Raw genomic sequence first — 21080 nt, 5'->3', positions numbered from 1 at the left:
TAGAGAACTCATATGGGGAGGGAAGACACCTAGGATAAAATTAGAACTGCTATACAATTCAAAAGAAAAGGGAGGATTAGCCTTGCCCAATCCGTTCTCGTACTTCATGGCCTCCCAGCTGCAACATCTCAGGGGATGGGAGACAGAAGAAACACACGACGCTAGTTTCAGAATCCTTAAAAATCTCTTTAACGGATCACATTTGTTTGAAACCCTGGAACGTGGAGCGTTTAAAAAAAACGGTCAAAGTGCCCCCACGCTATTATTGATACATAAAATATGGTGGAAGACCAGAAACATGCTTGATATAAAAAACTGCACACAACATACCCCCATATGGAATAACCCGCACCTGCCAGAAATCAACAAGCTAAAAGGATTCCAAGGGTGGAAAGACAGGGGAGTTAGGAGAATGGACCAGATACTGGAGGGGGGGGAACTAAAAACCTTCGAGCAGTTAAGGCAAAACCACGACATCCCCAATAGTGACTTTTACAAATATCTGCAACTTAGACACGCTATACAAGCGGAAAAAAACACGGCGGAAATAACAATGGCAATAAATATAGTAGCGGACATAATAGGAAAAGCCACCACCACAGTGGGGAAAATATCTGTACTATATTCCCATATACAGGACACGGTCAATGCACACAACCCGTTATCAACAAGAGCAAAATGGGAGGCAGACATAGGGCCCATTGAGGAGTCGCACTGGGAGGAAATCCTACAAATGACACCCAAGCTATCTCTGAGCGAATCACACAGAGTCTCACAAATATTTCTAATACACAGAGTGTACCGCACCCCGGCCTTCTTACACAATATAGGAATGAGAACCTCCCCGATATGTGTAAGGTGCAAAACCCACACGGCGGACCTAATCCACATGCTATGGCGATGTCCGAAATTGCACAGATATTGGATGGGAATAAGAAATGCAATTAACGCGGCATTTGGCATACATATGGACTTTACACCATACGTGTGCATTCTGGGATACATACAGGATCTAACATTAGATGATCATGAAAAACTAGCGGTAGCCAGACTATTGTATATAGCCAGAAAAACAATAGCCCAGCGCTGGTTGGACGAAGAACCACCCACGCTGGGAGAATTCAAAAATAAGGTCAACCAAATTTTACCGTGGGAAAGGAGTATTTACACTAAGCGTAAGACCAGTCAAAAATATCAGGACATATGGCTGAGATGGATACACGCCCAGAGCAGTAATGTTGGATCAAATACATAGGGAGTGGTGAGCCGTGTGGGGAGGCACCAGTAAACCGGGGATTTACTAAGACATAACAACGTATGTAATGGATATATATAAAGTTTATTGGGAAATGTAGAACAAATTACAGACTCGATATACAATAAAATAAAGTGGTAAGGAGTAATAGGGAAAAGTTAAGAAAGGAGGGATTGGAGAGAGAGAGACCGGGCAACGGGCAAAAGAAATATGACCCCCCCTCGAATGCAACAAAAAATCTAACCCTGAATCAATAAAAGAAAACAGCAAGAAGATAAGCAACACGAAGACCAAAGAAGAAAACAAATATACGTTACATGAACTGTTATTATTGTTTACGACACAACACTGTGTTCATTCAGAGACAGTTTACCCAAAGAACAGAACGTTGAGAGAGAGATCTTAGGGGGGATAGGGGAGGGAGGGGGGTGAGGGGAAGGGGGTGGGTGAGAGGGGGAGGGAGGGGAAACCAAAGATTTGTTAAAAAAAATGTTTTAAAATATGCAAAAGGTGAAAAAGTTTAATAAAAAATACTTTAATTAAAAAAAATACACAGATATGCTTGTACATAAGAAATGCACATGTCTAAGTGTTGTATCTCATCTTGTGCTTTAGGTTCCCGCTGCAGCTGGAGAGCGGTCAGACTGTTGAGTGCACAGTAGCCCAATACTTTAAGCAGAAATACAATTTACAGCTAAAATACCCTCATCTTCCCTGCCTTCAGGTGGGGCAAGAACAGAAGCACACATATCTACCTCTGGAGGTGAGGAATGAAAGAGTCGTGTGGAACATTGATACTGCAGCTTTCTCCCTTTGACTTGAATGGGACTGAGCTTAAAGTGATTTTCCACTACTTAAAATTGCTTCACTGTCTCTTTGTACTTCTTGGTTGCCTCTGACCAGGACATATAACTACTGCAGCCAATCACTGTCTATAGAAGCTCACTGTTGGCAGTGATTGGCTGCAGCAGTCACAGGTGCAGGTCAGCAGCAATCTGGAAGTACAGAGTGGTTGTGAATAGAGATGAGCGAGCGTACTCGCTAAGGCAAATAACTCGAGCGAGTATTGCCATTTTCTAGTACATGCCCGCTCGTGCCAAAAGATTCCGGGGCCGGCGGGGGTGAGCGGTGATTCGCAGGAGTGAGCATGGGGGAGTCGGTCCGTGCCCAGAATACTATATTTTTATCCTTTATACCAGCTATTCTGAGTACTACAGGCTTGTCCCATTCACTTCAATGAGACAAGCCTGTTTTCTCAGAACGGCTTCTATAAAGAATAATTATGGTGTTCGGAGTACTGATCGGATCGAGCTCCAGTGTAAACCTAGAAGAGGCAACAGTGCTTACCTGAGGTCCACAGCCCCTTCAGTCAGCTGATCATTGGGGCTCCTGAGCGGTGTACAACCACCAATCAGATATTAATGGTCTCTCCTGAGGACAGGCCATTAATTTTTAATAGTTGGATGAACCTTTTAATATAATGATGTATGTCTTGTCTATGCATGTATCCGGTTTTCCTCTGCCTTTCACGACTATGTGACTCTTGTGTGTTTTTTCTGGTTAACTTGTTTAATGTGTTTTTAATAAAAGCAGTTAGTTATTAAAGGGGTTGTCCCGCGAAAGCAAGTGGGGTTATACACTTCTGTATGGCCATATTAATGCACTTTGTAATATACATCGTGCATTAATTATGAGCCATACAGAAGTTATTCACTTACCTGCTCCGTTGCTGGCGTCCCCGTCGCCATGATGCCGTCTAATTTCAGCGTCTAATCGCCCGATTAGACGCGCTTGCGCAGTCCGGTCTTCTGGCTGGTGAATGGGGCCGCTCGTGCCGGAGAGCTGGTCACCGCGTCGTCATTGTAGCTCCGCCCCGTCATGTGTGCCGATTCCAGCCAATCAGGAGGCTGGAATCGGCAATGGAACGCAAGGAAGGAGAAGAAAATCCATGGTGCACCATGGGAGAAGACCTGCGGTCCACCGTGGGAGAAGACCAGCGGCGCCATCTTCACAAGAAGAAAAGAAGAAGCTGCAGAACGCTGATGCAGGTAAGCGCAATGTGCTTTTTAAAAACTAACCCATGCTTTCTTTTTAACAAAGCAAAATGCGGGGGTAAGTGAAAAAAAAAATTTTTCACTTTCGCCGCGGGACAACCCCTTTAAAGTAAAATAACTCTTTCAGATTATAACACCTATCTTGGTTATTAAACAATTTGATTAATATGACTTTTATTCCAGGTCTGTAACATCGTGGCAGGCCAGAGATGTATCAAGAAGCTGACTGATAACCAGACCTCCACTATGATCAAAGCAACTGCCAGGTCTGCCCCAGACCGACAAGAAGAAATCAGTAGGCTGGTGGGTGACATTACTTTGATTCCTTTTGAGGTTCTTTTACTACATTTTCTAGTATCCCATTAGGTCACCCTAGCTGTGCCTGCAGGTATCTAGAACTCGATAATTCAATGCAATAGCTTTGAGAAAGGAAGTAGGGAATTTACAGTCGTAGATCAGAAAATGAATGTGTTCAAAGTTGGACTTTTCTCTTAAACCCCCTTCCTGACCACCTCACATAAATTTACAGTAACCGTATATAGTCTGCTCACCTATCCATCCCCAATTCACAAACTATTGTCAACTGTGTGTGATGTATGAAACTGCCAGGAAGGGTATAATGGCAAACATGCATGATATCCAGCACCAAAGGTATTTAATAAAAGTATCTTATTAGTTATAGCATTAAAATAGTTTTACAGTAGGATATAGTAACCGCAGACACATTCTCATCATGAACTACTCTTATACCCTATACCTATACCTCACCCACCCATGTTTGTAATGGCCAAAATGAAAAAGTTATTACTTTATTTAACCCACACTGCAAATGCTATAAAAACATTATAAATCTTGCCAAAACTGCTAATTTTGTGTATACCAATTAAAAATAATCAAAAAGTCATAGGAAACACACGCTGGTACTAGAAATAAAAACCTACAACTCATTCTGTAAAAAACCAAGCCCGGAATAATGACTAATTATTAGAGATGAGTGAGCGTACTCGGATAAGCGGTACTCGCTCGAGTAATTGGCTTTATCCGAGTACCGCTGTGCTCGGGGCTAAAGATTCGGGTGCCGGCACAGAGCGGGGAGCTGCAGGGGAGAGCGGGGAGGAACGGAGGTAAGATCTTTCTCTCCTTCTCTCCCGCCCGCTCTCCCCTGCTCCCCGCTGCGACTCACCTGTCAGCCGCAGCGGCACCCGAACCTTTAGCCCCGAGCACAGCGATACTCGGATAAAGCCAATTACTCGAGCGAGTACCGCTTATCCGAGTACGCTCGCTCATCTCTACTAATGATCTGACTTTCATGTCACCCCTTTATCACCTCTGTGATAGGGCATCTGTCAGTTTAATGGCCTGTCATTTGGGGTCTGAATACTGGAACCTTTACTGATCCTCAGAGAATGAGGTGACCTCAGTCCCCATTCTCCACTGGGAAATAATTAGAGCTACAAGAAAAGCCATAAAAGGGAAATCTTTCTTATCATAGAACAGTGCTGTTAAACATAAACCCTATATTTGGAATTCAGTAAGAATGATGTTTAACATATTTTTCTGCTTGTCTATATTCTTATAAGTTTTTCTATACTTTCAGATGAAGAATGCAAGTTACAATTTAGATCCATACATCCAAGAGTTTGGAATCAAAGTTAAAGACGACATGACAGAGGTTACAGGAAGGGTCCTTCCAGCACCCATATTGCAGTATGGAGGAAGAGTAAGCCAAGAAGTTTCTGGTCTACACCATTGCTATAGGACGCATACAGTGCAGTTTTCATGAAGCCCTAGCTTGAGTGCATCAAGTTGTGATATGTAGTTTACTGTACACCTGATACACTGAGACCCTGACGGTGCATTGGGTCCAGTAGTAAAGGGGGGCTGTGAAGGGCAGAAACCGTCTGCAGCACAGAACGGCTTCTCCTTACACAACGCTGGGACACAGAGCAGTGGAAACAGGAGGCTCTGGGGACAGATCATTAGGGCACACATGAAGTATATTTCAGAATCCCTAATATTCAGAGTTTATAAATAAAAGGTTATATGGAAACAGCTGTGCCTGCAGTAGAGGGAATAGTGCAGGCACAGCTGGAGCTCCCTCTTCATCTATGCCGTTGGCTAACTGTAGATGGATTTCTCAGCATAGTCTTTACCTAGCTGCTTAGCTGCAGAGGCCTTTCTACGAAAAATGTTCAGAACAGGCTGATTTAAAATCTATTGCAAAAATGCTTAGAATTGCCTATTTTGTACATTTTTTTCTCTTTATTAAAGGTGTCTTTTGAGTGATTTCTTTTATATAGTTTTTCCCCACCTCCCAACCCCACTTGGTATCTGATGGGTGACATCAGCCCTGTCATGAGGGCTTCTAATGTAGAACCCCTGTGTCAGGTTTATGGGACGTGACAGCATTTAAGCACTATATGAGTATGCTATGAATTTAAAAATCCACAGCATGCTCTGATTTCTGCATGGAAATTTCCAACTACATGTGGATGGGGTTTTGAAAATCCCATCTACTTGTACTTTATTATAAATTGCTATAGTTGTCTGCATCACAAATCCATAGCAAATCTACTGCATCTTTACATGGCCTAAGTTTTGTCGCAGATCTTCAGCAAATCTATCCCTTTCAATTATTTTTAAATTAAAGGGATGAAATCTGCTGCAAATCGTCTGTGTGAGTGCACCCTAAACCTGGGGAAACTGAGTTATACTAGTCTGTTTCAGCAGATTTCTATGTCAGATATAGCTTCCTTATCGATCCCATTTTCGGGATTTTCAGTAAAGGGATTAGAGGGTGTTCACTAAATGGCCGAGGTCATGTATTGGTGGAAATCATGTGACTGAAGCAGTGTATAGTCTGTTTAATTAGCCCATGGAGTTATTATACAGGACTAATCTGCAGCAGTTACTACACTAGTAAAAAAAAATTGTAGAATTTGAAAAAAAAAAATAAATATGTGTGTGTATGTGTATATATATATATATATATCTCCTAGAATATCCCTTTTTAATGTGCATTTTGTTTTCCTAGAACAGAGCGATTGCAACACCAAACCAAGGAGTGTGGGACATGAGAGGAAAGCAGTTTTACAATGGCATTGAGATTAAAGTTTGGGCCATCGCTTGCTTTGCTCCCCAGAAGCAGTGCAGAGAGGAAGTGCTGAAGTAAGTGCCAGTACCTGGAAGACACCTTATTTGTAATGTATCGGAACTACATATGGTTCTCCTGAATTTAACCAGAGAGAGGGGGCGAAAATGTTTCACTTAATTCTCTCCTTCACGCGCACGTTTAAAAAAACAAAACAAAAAAACTTATAAAAAAGCACCATGAGGGGGTTTTAATGCAGGTGTTTTTTATTTTTTAAAATTAAACAAAAAACTCAATAGGAAATGGAAAATTAAAAGTACTTTTTTCCACTGGTTTCACTTGTAGCTTTGGCTCAATGGCACATTATTCTAATTGCAAGTGATGGAATCATGCCATGTATACAGTTATGCACCTGCATACTTTATATATTTTATGTAGAGCCTATTTAATCATGTTGTTGTTTTGTTAGTCGTTTACGACCCTCGGCGACCCTAAAGGCTCCCTCCATGGTTTTCAGTTTTGCGCGGCTTCTTTCAGTTGTGTGATATCCATGCCAGTATCAGCTCTGACAGTATCAGCCTTCGTGTTCTTTGGCGGCCGGGTCTTCTTTTGCCACTGATCTGTCCAAGCATTATAGATTTTTCTAGCCACTCTGCTTGCATTACATGGCCAAAATCCGTGAGACTGAGCCCGGTCATCTTGACCTCTATTGATGTATCGGGTCTTATACGATTCAGGACTTCTCTGTTTGTTACTCTCGCAGTCCAGGGCATACGCAGCAGCTTTCGCCGGCACCATAGCTCAAACGCATTAATCCTTCTTCTTTTTTCGCAGTCCAGCTTTCACATCCATACATGGCTATGGGGCATATGATGGTTTGCACTATCCTGCGTTTAGTTGCTATGTCAATATCCCTACTTTTCCAGATTTTGCCCATGTGTAGCATCGCACCAATGGTATCCTACATTTTGTCTCTGGCATAGCTTCCAAAACCAAGGAGCATGAAGTCTTGCACGCATTCTTTGGCTTCATTGTCAATTTTGATTTGAATTTGGCCATTTTTTGCTGTTGTCAGAATTTTAGTCTTCTTTAAATTCAGGTAGAGGCCCATTTTTTCACTTTCAGTTTTAATCTTGCATATCAGCTGCATCAGACCGACTTGTTTCTGCAAGCCGAGTTGGGTCATCTATGCAACAGAGAATTTTGATGCTTCTGCCACCTATTCTCACCCCGGTCTCCATATCATATATACGTCAATTTATTGGTTAAATTGTATGTCCTAGTACAGATTTTTTTATCCACATATTTGGATGCTCTCCTAGTTCTAAATAAACAGTATCGCATTAACCCCTTAACGCTGCAAGACACCAATTTACGCCCTAGAGGTTAGGGGTTTGTAGGGATCCGGAAGTTGATACTGCTACGTACAATGTGAGCGCCGGCGGTTTCTTACAACCGGCAGCCACCCACAAAAGTGGCAATTCTGACAGCAGCATTGAAATGCCCCAGTGAATGTTCGGGGGTCCCACACTGCCACCCCGCAATAAGATCACAGGTTGCCATGGCAGCCGGGGACCCTCTGAAAGGCCCCAGGGCTGTCATTGCAGATTGGCTATCAAGCCATGTCTGTGGCATGACTTTATTGCCTGTCAGATTGCGGTATAATGTAATGCTATGACATTGCATGAGCGATCAAACCATTGCAAGTTCCTGCCGCTTATGTGGACTAAAAAAATGTAAAAATTTAAATAATTTTATTATTCAATAAAAAAGGTAATAAAAGTTAAAAAACAAAAACAAAAAACCTTTTTGCCATATTTATAATAAAAGAATCTAAATAATCCAAAACCAAGATATTTGATATCGCTGCATCCATAAGTGTAATCTATCAAAGCATTATTTGCGCAGCGAGGCGAACGTGGTCAAAAAAGAGGAGGTGGGGGGGGATTGCGCTTTTTTTGGTCACCTTGCCTCCAAGAAAAAATGTAATAGAAAGCGATCAAAAAGTTGCATGTGCTCCAAAATGGTACCGATAGAAACTATAGGACGTCCTGCAAAAAATGAGCCCTCGCACAACTGTTTTGACGACAAAATAAAAAGGTTATGGCTGTCAGAAAATGGCGGTAGAGAATTTAAAAAAATTAAATATCTTAAATTAAAAATGTGGCAATAGAAACAAAACACATCCAAAGATGATGGAATTTAGCTTTTTTTCAATTTCACTTCACTTAAAACCTCCTAAAAAATTTTCAGTACATTATATGGTACATGAAAAATAAAACTCATCTGGCAAAAACTAGCCCTGAGAAAGCTGCATTGATAGATAAATAAGTGGGTTTTTTTGGGTTTTTTTTTTAAGAGGGGAGGATAAAATAAAAATGGTGGGTGGGGGGAAAGGGGTCATGTCCACAGGCAGGACTTAATATGGTTAAATGACAAACATAGGAGCCTTCATTAGACCCAGGGCTACCATTGCAATCATCAGTACCCCGTGATCGCATTATAGAGGGAATCAGTGTTGAGTCAGAGGGGGAAGTGGGGCTGACTGTTTACATGCCACAGTCAAGACTGACCCCCATCTATGTTAGCTGTCAAACAGCTGCGACCAGATCTAGCTCTGATCATAGCTGTTTGTAGCGGGTGTCAGCTTTTTCAAAGAGCCGACACCTGCCAGTTATTCAGCAGGCTCAGCTTGCAAGCCTGCTTCAAACCCATCCGCACATGGGGAAAGGGGTTAAATAATATATTTCTGCACGCAGAAGATTAATAGCTTTAGGGCTAATGTCCAAGGCCAGATTTCTGCTGCGTTTTATGCTGCAGAAATCCGCGGTGTTGTCTTGCAGCTATTAGGTTATATTGAACCCAATGGCTCAATGTTTATGCTGTGGAATTCCACAGCGTGAAAAAAAAGTGGCATACTCTATTTGCCATGGGAAAATGTGCGTCCGGCTTCTTTTGTAGTTATCGCGTGAATACACGTCCCTGCCCACTGCCAGCCGCGTCATCTGGCACAGCCGGTGTGTCCAGTGCTGTACTGCGCCTGCACGCCGGCCCGACAGGCAGGACGCATACAGCTGATCCGGAGTGGTGAGTATTGGGCATTTTGGGTTGGCGCTGTGGCGGACTCTATCACAGCTGTGGACATGAGGCCTTATACCACTGAAATGCAGTGTTGGCTCTGGGGATTGCATCTATTTACTACTTGTGCCTAATGTCTATTTCCCATATATGAAATGGCTTTTTTTTTTCTCTTTGGTTAAACTTTCCAGAAATTTCACTGACCAGCTGAGGAAGATTTCAAAAGATGCTGGGATGCCAATCCAGGGCCAACCATGCTTCTGTAAATACGCGCAGGGCGCGGACAGCGTGGAGCCAATGTTCAGACACCTCAAAAACACATATTCTGGTCTCCAGCTGATTATAGTCATACTGCCAGGAAAAACACCAGTATACGGTAAGAATGAAGACCTGTTCATGTTCTGCAGGCAAGATTGATAAATCAAGGCATAAACAACGGCCTGTGTCTAGAAAAATGGAGAGATGGACAATATATTAAGCAGTCCTTGTCAAAAAAATAATGTGCCAAGAAAGAGTAATTGGAATCGAATTAAACGCTCTATATGTGACTGTACTGACAATATATGTAATTACAATATTAGGACGAAAGCATAAATTTGTTAAGGAAAACAACACATGAGAGGAACACATGTGGCTGCAGGATGTCCTGAACACATCACTGAGCTGTTAGTGTCCCTTGTACCACTACCAGGGGTGACTGTCATATACGATGGTCCCCCATATCATCACACCGGCGGTTCGAGTAGTGTGTCGCTCCAAAGTAAAAGCAGGATTAGAGTGCTTGCCAGGAAGCCTCCATACTAGAACACAAATGGTTACCTGGAGTTCTTGCTAAAGACGATACGGTTCCAGTCTGTAGCAGTCCAGGTTCCTCTTTCAGGACATCACTGCAAGCAAATGTGACGGTATTGGGCTGTTAATGGTAGGACAGGTAATGAATGTTGTGACACTAAATTTCCTTCTGCTAAGTACCTGGAAACTGTCCAGGCATAGACGGCTGTCTACATTAAAGGCGCCACCTGTGTCTGGATGGTGGACAACGAAACTGTTGGATCTGCTGGTGCTTGTTGGCGGATCAAATGATCCTCTCTACTGGTGGTCTCTCTGGGCTGCCCAGAGCCTGTTCACCATGTGTGCCTGCCTCACATAACACTGCTCCCAACACCTCCTAGCATCTTGGTCAGAACGGCTTAGATAGGGGAACACTTGTCAAAACAAGCAAAACTGTTATCCTACTTCTCGAATTCCAATGATGCATCCCCTCTCAAAGTCAGTTAACTGTATTTGAGTGCATGACCGAAGCATGTCTAGCAGTCAACATGTACACTACACAAAAGTAGCCTGTGAGAGCTTTTTTATAGAGCAATAGAGAAAGCAGTTTTATGCCCTTTCATGGCAAGATCCACAGTCTAATCGGGCCATAACTGTAATTATTTACATGACTGTTTGAGACATACAGTGGATATAAAAATTTTACACATCCCTTTAAAAATGTCATGCTTTTGTCATGTTAAAAATTCCAACCAAAATGAATTATTTCCAATTTTTTTTATTTACCGTATAAGCCGAGACAATAAGTTTCCCCACAAAAAACTGGGAAAACGTATTGACTCGAGTATAAGCCAAGCTATACGCAAGTATATACTAGGTAGAAAAACCCTCCATACTCACCTCCCAGATGGTGTCTGTGCAACAAGCTGCTTGAATCCTCGCTGCTGTCATCCACCGTCGTCCTCTCTGCTCTGTCAGTGCTGTGTAAGTAAGCGCTGTGATTGGATTGAGCGCCAGCCAATCACAGCTGGTGCTCGATCCAATCACAGCGCTTACTTGCACTTCCAAAAGAAGTTGATGCAACCACAGCACTCACCAGAGTTGAAAGACTAAAACTCCGGATTCCACCTGAAAATCATCTGTTGTGGATATGGGGAGAAACATGCAAGAGCCTGGTGTGGTCCGGATCCAAGCTTGAGAAAGGTTTCAGTGGAAACCGAAACGTCGCCAGTCTGACTTTTATGGAGGAATAAAAGTTTTTTTCTATCTTTATAAAAAATCATCAGCTGCTGCCTGGTTACTTTACAAATTTAGCGCTTACTTGCACAGCACTGACTGCAGGGGATTTGAAAGCCGAGCAGGGAGAATTCTAAAGCAGCTGGATTGGCTGTGAATGATCAAGCACTGGCTGTGATTGGCCGGTGCTCGATCCAATCACAGCTCTTTCTTACACAGCGGTAACGGCAGGGGATGACAGAGCCGAGCAAAGAGAATGGCAGGGGATGACAGGGGAGAGAATTCCAGCAGCCTGCCGAACCGCCGCCGGAGACACAGACGCCGGCTGGGAGGTGAATATGGAGTTTTTTTTAAGCCTTCCCTAACTCGAGCATAAGCCGAGGGGGCCTTTTTCAGCACAAAAGAATGTGCTGAAAAACTAGGCTTGGGCCGCCTGCACACGGGTGGAAATCCCGCGGCGGGATTTCTGCCACTGAAAGCCTGCATAGGAGTGCATTACAATACGCACTCCTATACAAGCGGCTGCGGTTTGGCCGCGCGAAATCTCACGCGGCAAACAAACCGTGGCATGTCCTATTTCTGTGAGGGGCTCGTAGAGCCCCACACAGAATCGTCACTCACCCGGCCGCCGGCTCAGGTCTGCGCATGCCCCTGAAGCCGGCACATTAAAGAGCCAGGGCCGCTGGGCGCAGGTAAGTACGCGCTCCTCCCTGCAGGCGCTGGGGTCGGGTCCCGCGACGAGAATCCTCGCCGCCGGATCCAACCCGCCCGTCTGCAGGCGGCCTTATACTCGAGTATATACAGTATTTTTTTTTTTTGCAGGGAACTATGATCCAAAAGTCCTCCTTGACATAGTGAAAATCTTATTTGCAGCTACAGGAAACATTTGGTGGAGGTGATTGCTGGTAAAGGAAGATCTACAGTTTATTAAATTCATTGGTTTACTTACTTTTTATTCAACACAATGGATATTTACTAAATGTGCTCATAATGCCGCCCCTCACCATCCTCACAGTGCTTATGGTGATCGTTTGGTGATGCACAGTGTTGGCTTTGTACCAAACATACCTTGTGGAATTATGGCCTAATCAAACCATAACATGTTCTCCCACATACTTTTGGTAAACTTGATGTAGGTTTTTGTCAAAACATAGCTGGGCTTGGATGTTTTTCCTTGTTAGAAAAGGCTTCCGTCTTGCCACCCTACCCCACAGCCCAGATATATGAAGAACACGGGAGATGCTTGTCACATGCACTACACTCCCAGACCAATTTTCTTCCGTTTCCGCTCATCAATTTTTGAGAGATGTCCAGTGCTTGGTAATGTCACTGTTGTGTCAAATTTAATCCACTTCTTGATCACGGTCTTCATGGTGTTCCATGGTATATGTGATGTGCCCTTCTCCTGACTGATACCTTTCAACAATCAGATCCCTTGGATGTTCTGTAAGATCTTTACAGCTTTTGCTGAAAAACCAACTAAGAAAATGTCAGGAAAATCCTCCCAAAAGAGTTGAACTATAATGGCAGCGGAGTACTGACCACTACTTAAAGGGTACTGTCATTAGAAAAAAAATGCTATACTTGCCTATTCCTTCCCCCGTCAGTCGTCTTACCACATCTTCTCCTCACCGATCTCTCCTGGCTCTTCCTGTCCCCCGGGTAACGTCACTTCCAGCCAGCCGATTCTTCTATTTCCTGTGATGTAGTGTCCATTCTCGGCATTCTGCTACCTGCAGGTCAATGAACGCTACATTGCTAGTGACCTAGCGATCACTGCCTAGCAGAGAATGTCGAATCCTTGGCAGCCTGCTTTAGTGCACAGGCGCGGGGTCTTGCCGCTAATATATAAACACTCGCAGTGAGATACCGCGCAGTTGCGGCAATAGCCCCTGCCTGCGTGCTAAAGCAGGCTGCCGAGCATTCTCTCCTAGGCAGGGAACTGTACCGAATGGATGCTACATAACAGGAAGTAGAGGCTCTGGACGGCTGGAGGTGAGGTGACCTGGGGAACTGGAGGAGTCAGGACAAGATAAGTGAGAAGATGACTGCCTGGAGAGGGAATAGGTAAGTATTGAAAAAAAAATTTCTAATGAAGAAAAACCCTTTAACAGGAGTTTAAATGTGATTGAAAAATTCTGAACACCGTCACATCCCCAAATATAAGAGGGTCTTTCACACTTACGCAACCACATTATTTTAGTTGTGTTATTTTTCCACCCCAAGTTTTTCAATGGACTTGTACAGATAATGTGTCACATTGAAGGTGGAAATAAATCGGAAGTGATTCATTTTTGTCGGATTGGTTTTTTAATTTGACTAAATCATGGCATTTTAACATGGGTGTGTAGATTTTTTTTATAACCACTGTAACTGGGTGTCAAGTTTTGAAGCAATCCAACATTTCTATCTTGGGTGTATTATTTTTTTTCTCAAGGAGTCTATGTGTTTCCTGTTTTGAAGCATATGGTTAATTTTGTGCTTACCTGAAACAATTTGTTTTACTTGTGTAAATAGATGCTACAATGTACCAATGAGCCGATACCCAGGCATTTAACAACACTGTTTTTGGTTGGCATGACTGTGTATTGTACATTCTTCTAGGACTGAACTGTTGATGTTGATTAGTTTTTAACAATGACTTCATTTCCAGCTGAAGTGAAGCGTGTTGGAGACACTCTTCTGGGCATGGCCACCCAATGTGTCCAGGTGAAAAATGTTGTGAAGACGTCTCCACAGACTCTAAGCAATTTGTGCCTAAAGATCAATGTCAAACTTGGTGGAATCAACAACATATTAGTGCCTCATCAACGGTATGCCTTCTCTTTTTTTAAGCCTATCGTCCTATTGGACAGTATGAAATGCAGCTATTGCCCCATGTAGGGGTGCCTGTCTCAGCCCCAAAAGTTTCACCTGCATGGTACCTGCTGATTGGGGGATCCATGGTCATATTCTGGCTGACCTGCTCCTGTACCTGGTTTGTACACCACGGTTGTCAGGAAGTGGTTGTCAGAATTTGCCCAAGAATCTATATAATAATAATTATCTTAGCGCCAACATATTACACAGCGCTTTACAGACTGGGAGAAACATGCACAATATAGAGCATAATATACATTAATAAACAAATGCGCATCTTGAACATTAGGATACTATACATACGTAGATAGCTGTGCAAATGGATCACCAGCTGTATTTGTGAATAAAAAGGTAAAAAGTGCAATGGGCTGTGTGGAGGATGGAGGTGCGGGGCAGCCGGCGCATGCACAGACCGGAGCTGCGGGGCACGGATGAGTATGCGCTGCTCTCTGCAGGCGCTCAGGGCGGGTCCCACGTCGAGAATTCTCGCTGCCGGATCTGACCCGGCCTTCTGCAGGCGGCCTTACTCATTGACACAGACTTTTTGGTGAATGTTTGTTTTTATCTAAGGCTATGCTCACATAGGGCAGACCTGAGTATACAGGCAGTTCAAAAGAACGGCCACTAGGTGACACTTGTAGGATACCCTGATCGGCAGGAACCACATAGGTGAGACTTTGGAACTTTCTCTTTGGTCATTACTTGTGTGTTCAGCTTTTGCCCAGATTATCACTTTTGCTCTACTGAGTCATCTAAAGCCGAATGCACACAGCCAGGTTTGCATTGCGGAACCCGGTGCGGGTGTCCGCCTCTGGATTCCGCAGCAAATACCTGCCATAAGGGATGCAATGTAAAAGCGTGTTTTCATGCCCACGAGCAGAAGTCAGTTGCGATTTCTCCCATACTCCCGCCCCACTCACATGGGGGGAGTGGGGGGGAAATCACAAGCATGCTCTATTTTGAGTCGGATTCCATGTGGATGGCTGTATTTATGTTTTAACTTCATGGAATGTTGAGCGTTTTAGTACATACTAGTTAGGAGTCTAGAGCCTTGTTCTTATATTTCTGGTTTAGAATACTAGTATCATATGAAGTTATGGTGTTGTTAGGGAAGGTGACGCAGAGCCTGGTGATGTATTTTTTGCTACTCACCCGCTCTGTGGTTCCTGCAGTGCCCACCACTGCTGGAGTGGGTTTAGTAGTCAAACAGTAGTCACCTGCAGGTAATGGTAGCTTCAGTCGTACTTAAATGTTGCTGACTGTGACGTTTAAGCAACTAGCCCCTCTGTCACTTTCCCTCTCACCCTCACAACACTATTGTGGGGAGCCAATAGGTTGCCATCCCAGCCTCATGCCTTTTGAAGGCTCTCAGGTCTACCATGGATTTCAACAGCCTTAGGCCTCCCTCACACAGACGTTTACTACAGATTCCACCCAGTTTCAGCAGCGCTGGCATGCGTTATGCCAGCGTTTTCAGCACAGCTGAAATCACAGCCAAGGCTGCTGATTGAAAAAAAAACAAAAAAAAACAATACTCTCCTAGCTGGTGAAGTCTCTGTACCCGGCGCTGCTGTCGGGACCTTGAAAGACGGCAGATTGCTCTAATGAGCTGAGTCAGCTGAGTGACAGCGTTCTGAGCCAATCAAAGCCAGCCCTGTATGCGTCCAATCACAGCCATTCAATGAATTTATAGCTGTGATTGGACGCATCCAGCGCTGACTCTGATTGGCTCAGACGGCTATCACTCAGCTGACAGCTGCCAATCAGCAATCTCTCACTGGAGGCGGGGATTTTGAATCCCTGTGATTACGAAAGTTCCCCTGCTGGCTGGCAAGTCCCGAGAATGCCACCGGGGACAGTGACCTCACCTGTAAGGGGAGTATTGATTTTCTTTTTTTCTTCTTTACTCGGGTATTGTAGCTAGGGCGTTTAGTGCTGCAAAAAGCACGGTACCAAGTTGTGCTGCGTTTTCGGCAGCTCTGAAACCACTGCCCATTCATTACAATGGGCAATGCAAGACTGAAAACGGGCAAAAATAGAACATGCATCGCTGTCAAAGTGCAGCGTTGAAGATGCTGCGTTTTCAGCCTTATGTGAGCAGCCCCATTGAAATGAATGGGAACATTGTACAGCGTTTAGCGCTGTGCTGAAAAAGCAGCGCTAAACGCTGTACAAAAATGCCTGTGTGAGGGAGGCCGAAATATGTGCCAAAGTTAACATTTTGCCTCAATTTTGGTGCACATTGTTGCATTTAAGCAACACCCTTTCCACTCAGCACCCCTTTTCCAGGTGCCCTGTGTATTTTTAGAGTTATTTTTGTCTTATTACATCAGTCAACATATTGTTTGGTTTTCAGCTGTAGGGTGCAATATTGATCTCTTTTCCTTTCTTTTTGAATAAGCGTAGTTAAATCTCTTGTTTTCCATTGTGACAGCTCTGCGGTCTTCCAGCAGCCAGTCATTTTCCTTGGAGCAGACGTTACACATCCACCAGCTGGTGATGGGAAGAAGCCCTCAATCACTGCGGTAAGAAACAAAACCGTATATATGATGGTACACAATCTGATGTAAGTAAAGAAGCAACTAACATCGGTTTATTTTTTTATAACACAGGTTGTAGGTAGTATGGACGCTCATCCAAGCAGATACTGTGCAACAGTACGGGTGCAGCGTCCTCGGCAGGAGATCATTGAGGATCTTTCCTACATGGTGAGGGAACTTCTCATCCAGTTTTACAAGTCCACACGGTTTAAACCCACTAGGATCATCTTTTATAGAGATGGGGTGCCAGAAGGCCAGCTTCCTCAGGTGAATGCATGGCCCTAAGTGGCATAAACATTTCCATGTGAAGTCTGTGTAACTACATGTTTTTCTTTACTCCCTCACCCATGACAGCACTCCCCTGGAGAGGATCTCCCAGGGCTAGACAAGAAACCCAAGAACATAAGTGGTACACATCTCTTCATAATTCGGTTTCTGTTCAGAAATGGGACCTCCTGAGTGTGTGTCTTCTTTTTTACCTGGGATCCACCTCTGGATTGCAGATCTCTTGTTGCTGTGACCGTTAATTCACGCTCTGTAAAGCATAAGACTTTGAGTGCTGATGGCAGTCTGGTGTGGGGCATCCCTCCCACTTTGCAGACTGGTTAGCTTCTAGAAGTTGACATTCATTATTGGGGAGGGGAGCATGGTTTCCTGCAGGTGACTGCCTTCAGTGGTTTACTTGCTTTGAGGGCAAGGAGGGTCGAATAAACATCTAGTTCGAGTCACGGCCCTATCACTTTTGGTGACTTCTCAGAAAACTGGAACTGCATAAACTAGAACAGCACACAGTCTCTGGCTGTAGCTATTCATTCATATTTTAACAATTGTCTTTAATATGTAAAAGAATATAGAAGTAGACAAGATTATACAGGCACATTGTATATTCTGGCAAGGCTAAGTAGATCAAAATAGTAGCATTCCAGTCTTGCCAGGTTTCTCGCCCTATGTTGCTGTTTTTCTCGTAAAAATGCTGCACAGTAAACCATGACCTGGCCAGGGCCAAATTATAGGCCAAGAAGACAGAGGGTGTGTTCATCAGCCAGTTTTTTAGTCCTCGAAGGAATTGATCTGTGGTTACTTCTCCCCCTCAACTACACTGTATCTGAATCAGGAGAAGGTGCACTGAGAGAGGAATCACTTCAGACACTCCAGTCCGTTACTACTGATGTTTGGTGAGTGTGACACTACCCTCACTTGCTCCCCTTCTAGGTGCTCTCCCCAGGGAGAAAAGATAGAGTTCCTGACCTGCGTCACAGGTCTCTCGCTAGCTAAGCCAGAATCCTACTGCACGCTGATGAGGGGCACACACCCTGAAACAGCTGTCTGTGTATGGATCTTGGCTTGGTTTTCAATTCTCAGTCATTGTGACAAGGCTTGTATAAAGAGTCTAACATTGAATTGCAGAAAGCTGCTTCCAGTAAATGGCGCTGCAGAGGTATTTTTCCATCTCCTTTTTTTGACATTACCTTTGGACACAATTGTAGTACTAACTCCTTATTCATATATGCTACTAGAGAGACTGGTAAAAAGAGCTACTACTAAAACCAAGGGGAGAGAGTGTGTGTGGTGTACAAGGAGAAGCTGTTCCTCCTCCCAACCAAAGCCCCAGTGTTTTTCGTGTATAAGTAATATTAGGATAGAAGAATCTGCTTCCTAATCTCAATTCATTTGGCTAATAGTCAGAGAAGTTGCATTAAAAGCTTTAAAAAGCAGCCGAGTACTACTTTTGGGGTGCACCAGATGGTCTGATATATCCTCTGAAAAGGATGTAGGTCAGGAAGATGGTGAGCTTCTTCTGAGGATGACATGATGGGAGGAAAGTGCATGTTTTTTAACCCCTTAATGCTCCAGGATGTACGTTTATGTCATGGAGGTTCAGGGTTTGTATTGAGGGGGATCAGGGGTCGTTCCTGTGCCATACAATGCAGCTGCCGGCTGTTTCTTATACCTGCCCCCCACAGCTGCAATCAGCATCTCCGCTCACCAAAACGGTTAATCCTTTAAATGCCGCGATGTACCCAACAGGGTACTAGAGACTCCATGCCCGCCGATATCACATCTTGCACCGCCTCTAGCTTGGATACAACAGGGTACTAGAGCCTCCATGCCTGCCCATGTCACATTTTGTATCCAAGCTAGAGGCGGTACAACAGAATACTAGAGCTTTTGTGCCTACCCATATCACATCTTGTATCCAGGTTAATTTTCACTGTAATAATTCTCTTTCTTTTAGTAAAAAATAACTTTTATAAGGGGTGATTTTAAAACCAAAAATTGTTGGGACTAGAACTAACAAACATAAATTGTACCATAACACACCTGGGTGTGCAATAAGTAAACGGATATTAGAGAATAATCTCCGTGTAGCCTACGGACATGCAGTGATGCCCAATCTCTAGGATGCAAGTCTGTATAGAAAGAAGCAGAAAAGAGTTATATTTTAATAACAGAAAGAGAATCATTGCAGTTAAAAATTTCTTTGTTAGACTGCTACAATTGATTCTTCTGCTACAGTGAAAAGTTTTGTATCCAAGTTAGAGGCGATACAACAGGGTACTAGAGCCTCCCTTCAAGGGGTCAGTTTTCTGCAATAAATTCTCCTTTTGCTCTGACATTTGTTATCGCTTGCTTATATCAACTTTACAATCACACAGAGAAAGTTTCATTCAATTCCGACAACTCCTCCTAGGTGCTTGACTTTTTTACTTTGACAATGAGTGTTTGAGAAGGCTGAACCACTTCCTGCTGTACAAAACAACCTGCATGCAAGTCTTGAGGCCCATTTACACGCAACGATTATCGCTCAAAATTGGCTCAAACGATGGCTATAGAGCGATAATCGTTGCGTGTAAATGTTACCATTGCTTACTTTTTGGCCAAACAATGATTTTTAGGTGAGCATAAAATTCATTGTTTGGCCGGAGAGAAGATAACACGGACCACACGCTGTGTTTTCCACGGGAGCGCTGATTACATTGTATTCAGCTCAAAGCCCAGTGGCAGGCCACCTGCTGTTCTCTGCATACAGCTCCCTCCCAGAGGCTCATTTACATGCAAATGAGGCTAATAAGCTGCTAATGGGCATTAGTGCCCATAAGCAGCTTATGTAAAACGATCACTTAAACTGTCAATCTCCCTATCTTTTGAACAAATTTTGAGTGATCATCTTTGCGCGTAAATGGGCCTCATGTCTCTACAATAAATTTATTTCAGGACTCCATAGGCATCCTCTAAGTTTATTGCCATGCCCCTATCCATCCCACCAAAAGTTCCTAAGATCTTTGTTTATTTACTTCTGAACCTTCCTAATGGATCAACCTTGAATTCTGCTGAAGAGAGAATCACTTCTCTAAGTCTGATAGTCCATTCTCACATCTTGAGATTGTACCTACCCGCTTGGAAGCTGAAAGCATATTCCTTAAAAGGGTAAATTGTCAGACCAGATGGTTTCCACTTTGTTAGCCAGTAGAGTGGAGGTAGCATCAAACATCTATCTGATGGTATGGAAAGCCTTTCTTAGATTTATAGGGGACGCACAATACCTTTTTTAAGCAGTTTTTTTCCCCTATTCCTGGGCTTTTTACAAGCACATGTAGATGAGGATCTTGAACTAAGTAAACTGAAAGTTCAAATCTCAGCCCTGAGCTCCTCACAACAATCAAGAAATCATTCTTCCTTCAGTTTGTAATAACTGAAAGGAGAAAATCGCTCGCCAAGTAGATATAAGACTGATAGAAGAGTAAACACTAAGTACCCTTTTACAGGCAAGAATCTGAGGGATCGTCGTTTTTTGCGTAAAAGCATGCACAGACACCGTTGTGAATGAGAATTCATTCGTCATTCAGTTTATGCAAGTCTAAAAACAGGACAGACTCATTGCAGCCCCTTTCATTAAGCTGCCGTTGAGTGGACACTCTCAGCAGCCTCTCTATGGAGGTAAGACAAGTACAGATAGCTCATGGTGCTTGGACAGATCCCTGAAGTCAGACACATTGTTCCTTTTGTCTCTCTGGATTTATTAAACAGGAGGTCATGGGGCTCCTTCATTGGGATCTTCTCCACCATAACTGTATTGTGGCAATAGATTTCTTCATATACAGCAAGAGACTTCGCAATTATTCACTTTTTTTTTAAATGTCACGGGCCTTTATCCCAGATCTTCACAGTTACTGAGCTATGGCTGCTATCTAGTG

General features: G+C 43.6%; 1 protein-coding gene across 1 annotated transcript in view; it reads left to right on the top strand.

The window, feature by feature from the left end:
• The window catches only part of LOC136574055 (protein argonaute-1), a 90234-nt gene that overhangs the window by 48598 nt on the left and 20556 nt on the right, over window positions 1-21080 (top strand). The window contains exons 8-15 of the mRNA XM_066574987.1: window positions 1871-2018; window positions 3493-3612; window positions 4907-5029; window positions 6344-6477; window positions 9670-9854; window positions 14139-14298; window positions 16779-16869; window positions 16957-17151. Of these exons, the coding sequence (XP_066431084.1) occupies window positions 1871-2018; window positions 3493-3612; window positions 4907-5029; window positions 6344-6477; window positions 9670-9854; window positions 14139-14298; window positions 16779-16869; window positions 16957-17151 (1156 nt within the window). The remainder of the gene's footprint in view (window positions 1-1870; window positions 2019-3492; window positions 3613-4906; window positions 5030-6343; window positions 6478-9669; window positions 9855-14138; window positions 14299-16778; window positions 16870-16956; window positions 17152-21080) is intronic.

This window comes from Eleutherodactylus coqui, chromosome 1 (genome assembly GCF_035609145.1).
Source record: "Eleutherodactylus coqui strain aEleCoq1 chromosome 1, aEleCoq1.hap1, whole genome shotgun sequence".
NCBI classification, from domain to species: domain Eukaryota; kingdom Metazoa; phylum Chordata; class Amphibia; order Anura; family Eleutherodactylidae; genus Eleutherodactylus; species Eleutherodactylus coqui.
Note: the sequence above shows the minus strand (reverse complement) of the source record. Positions and strands in the feature narration are given on the sequence as shown.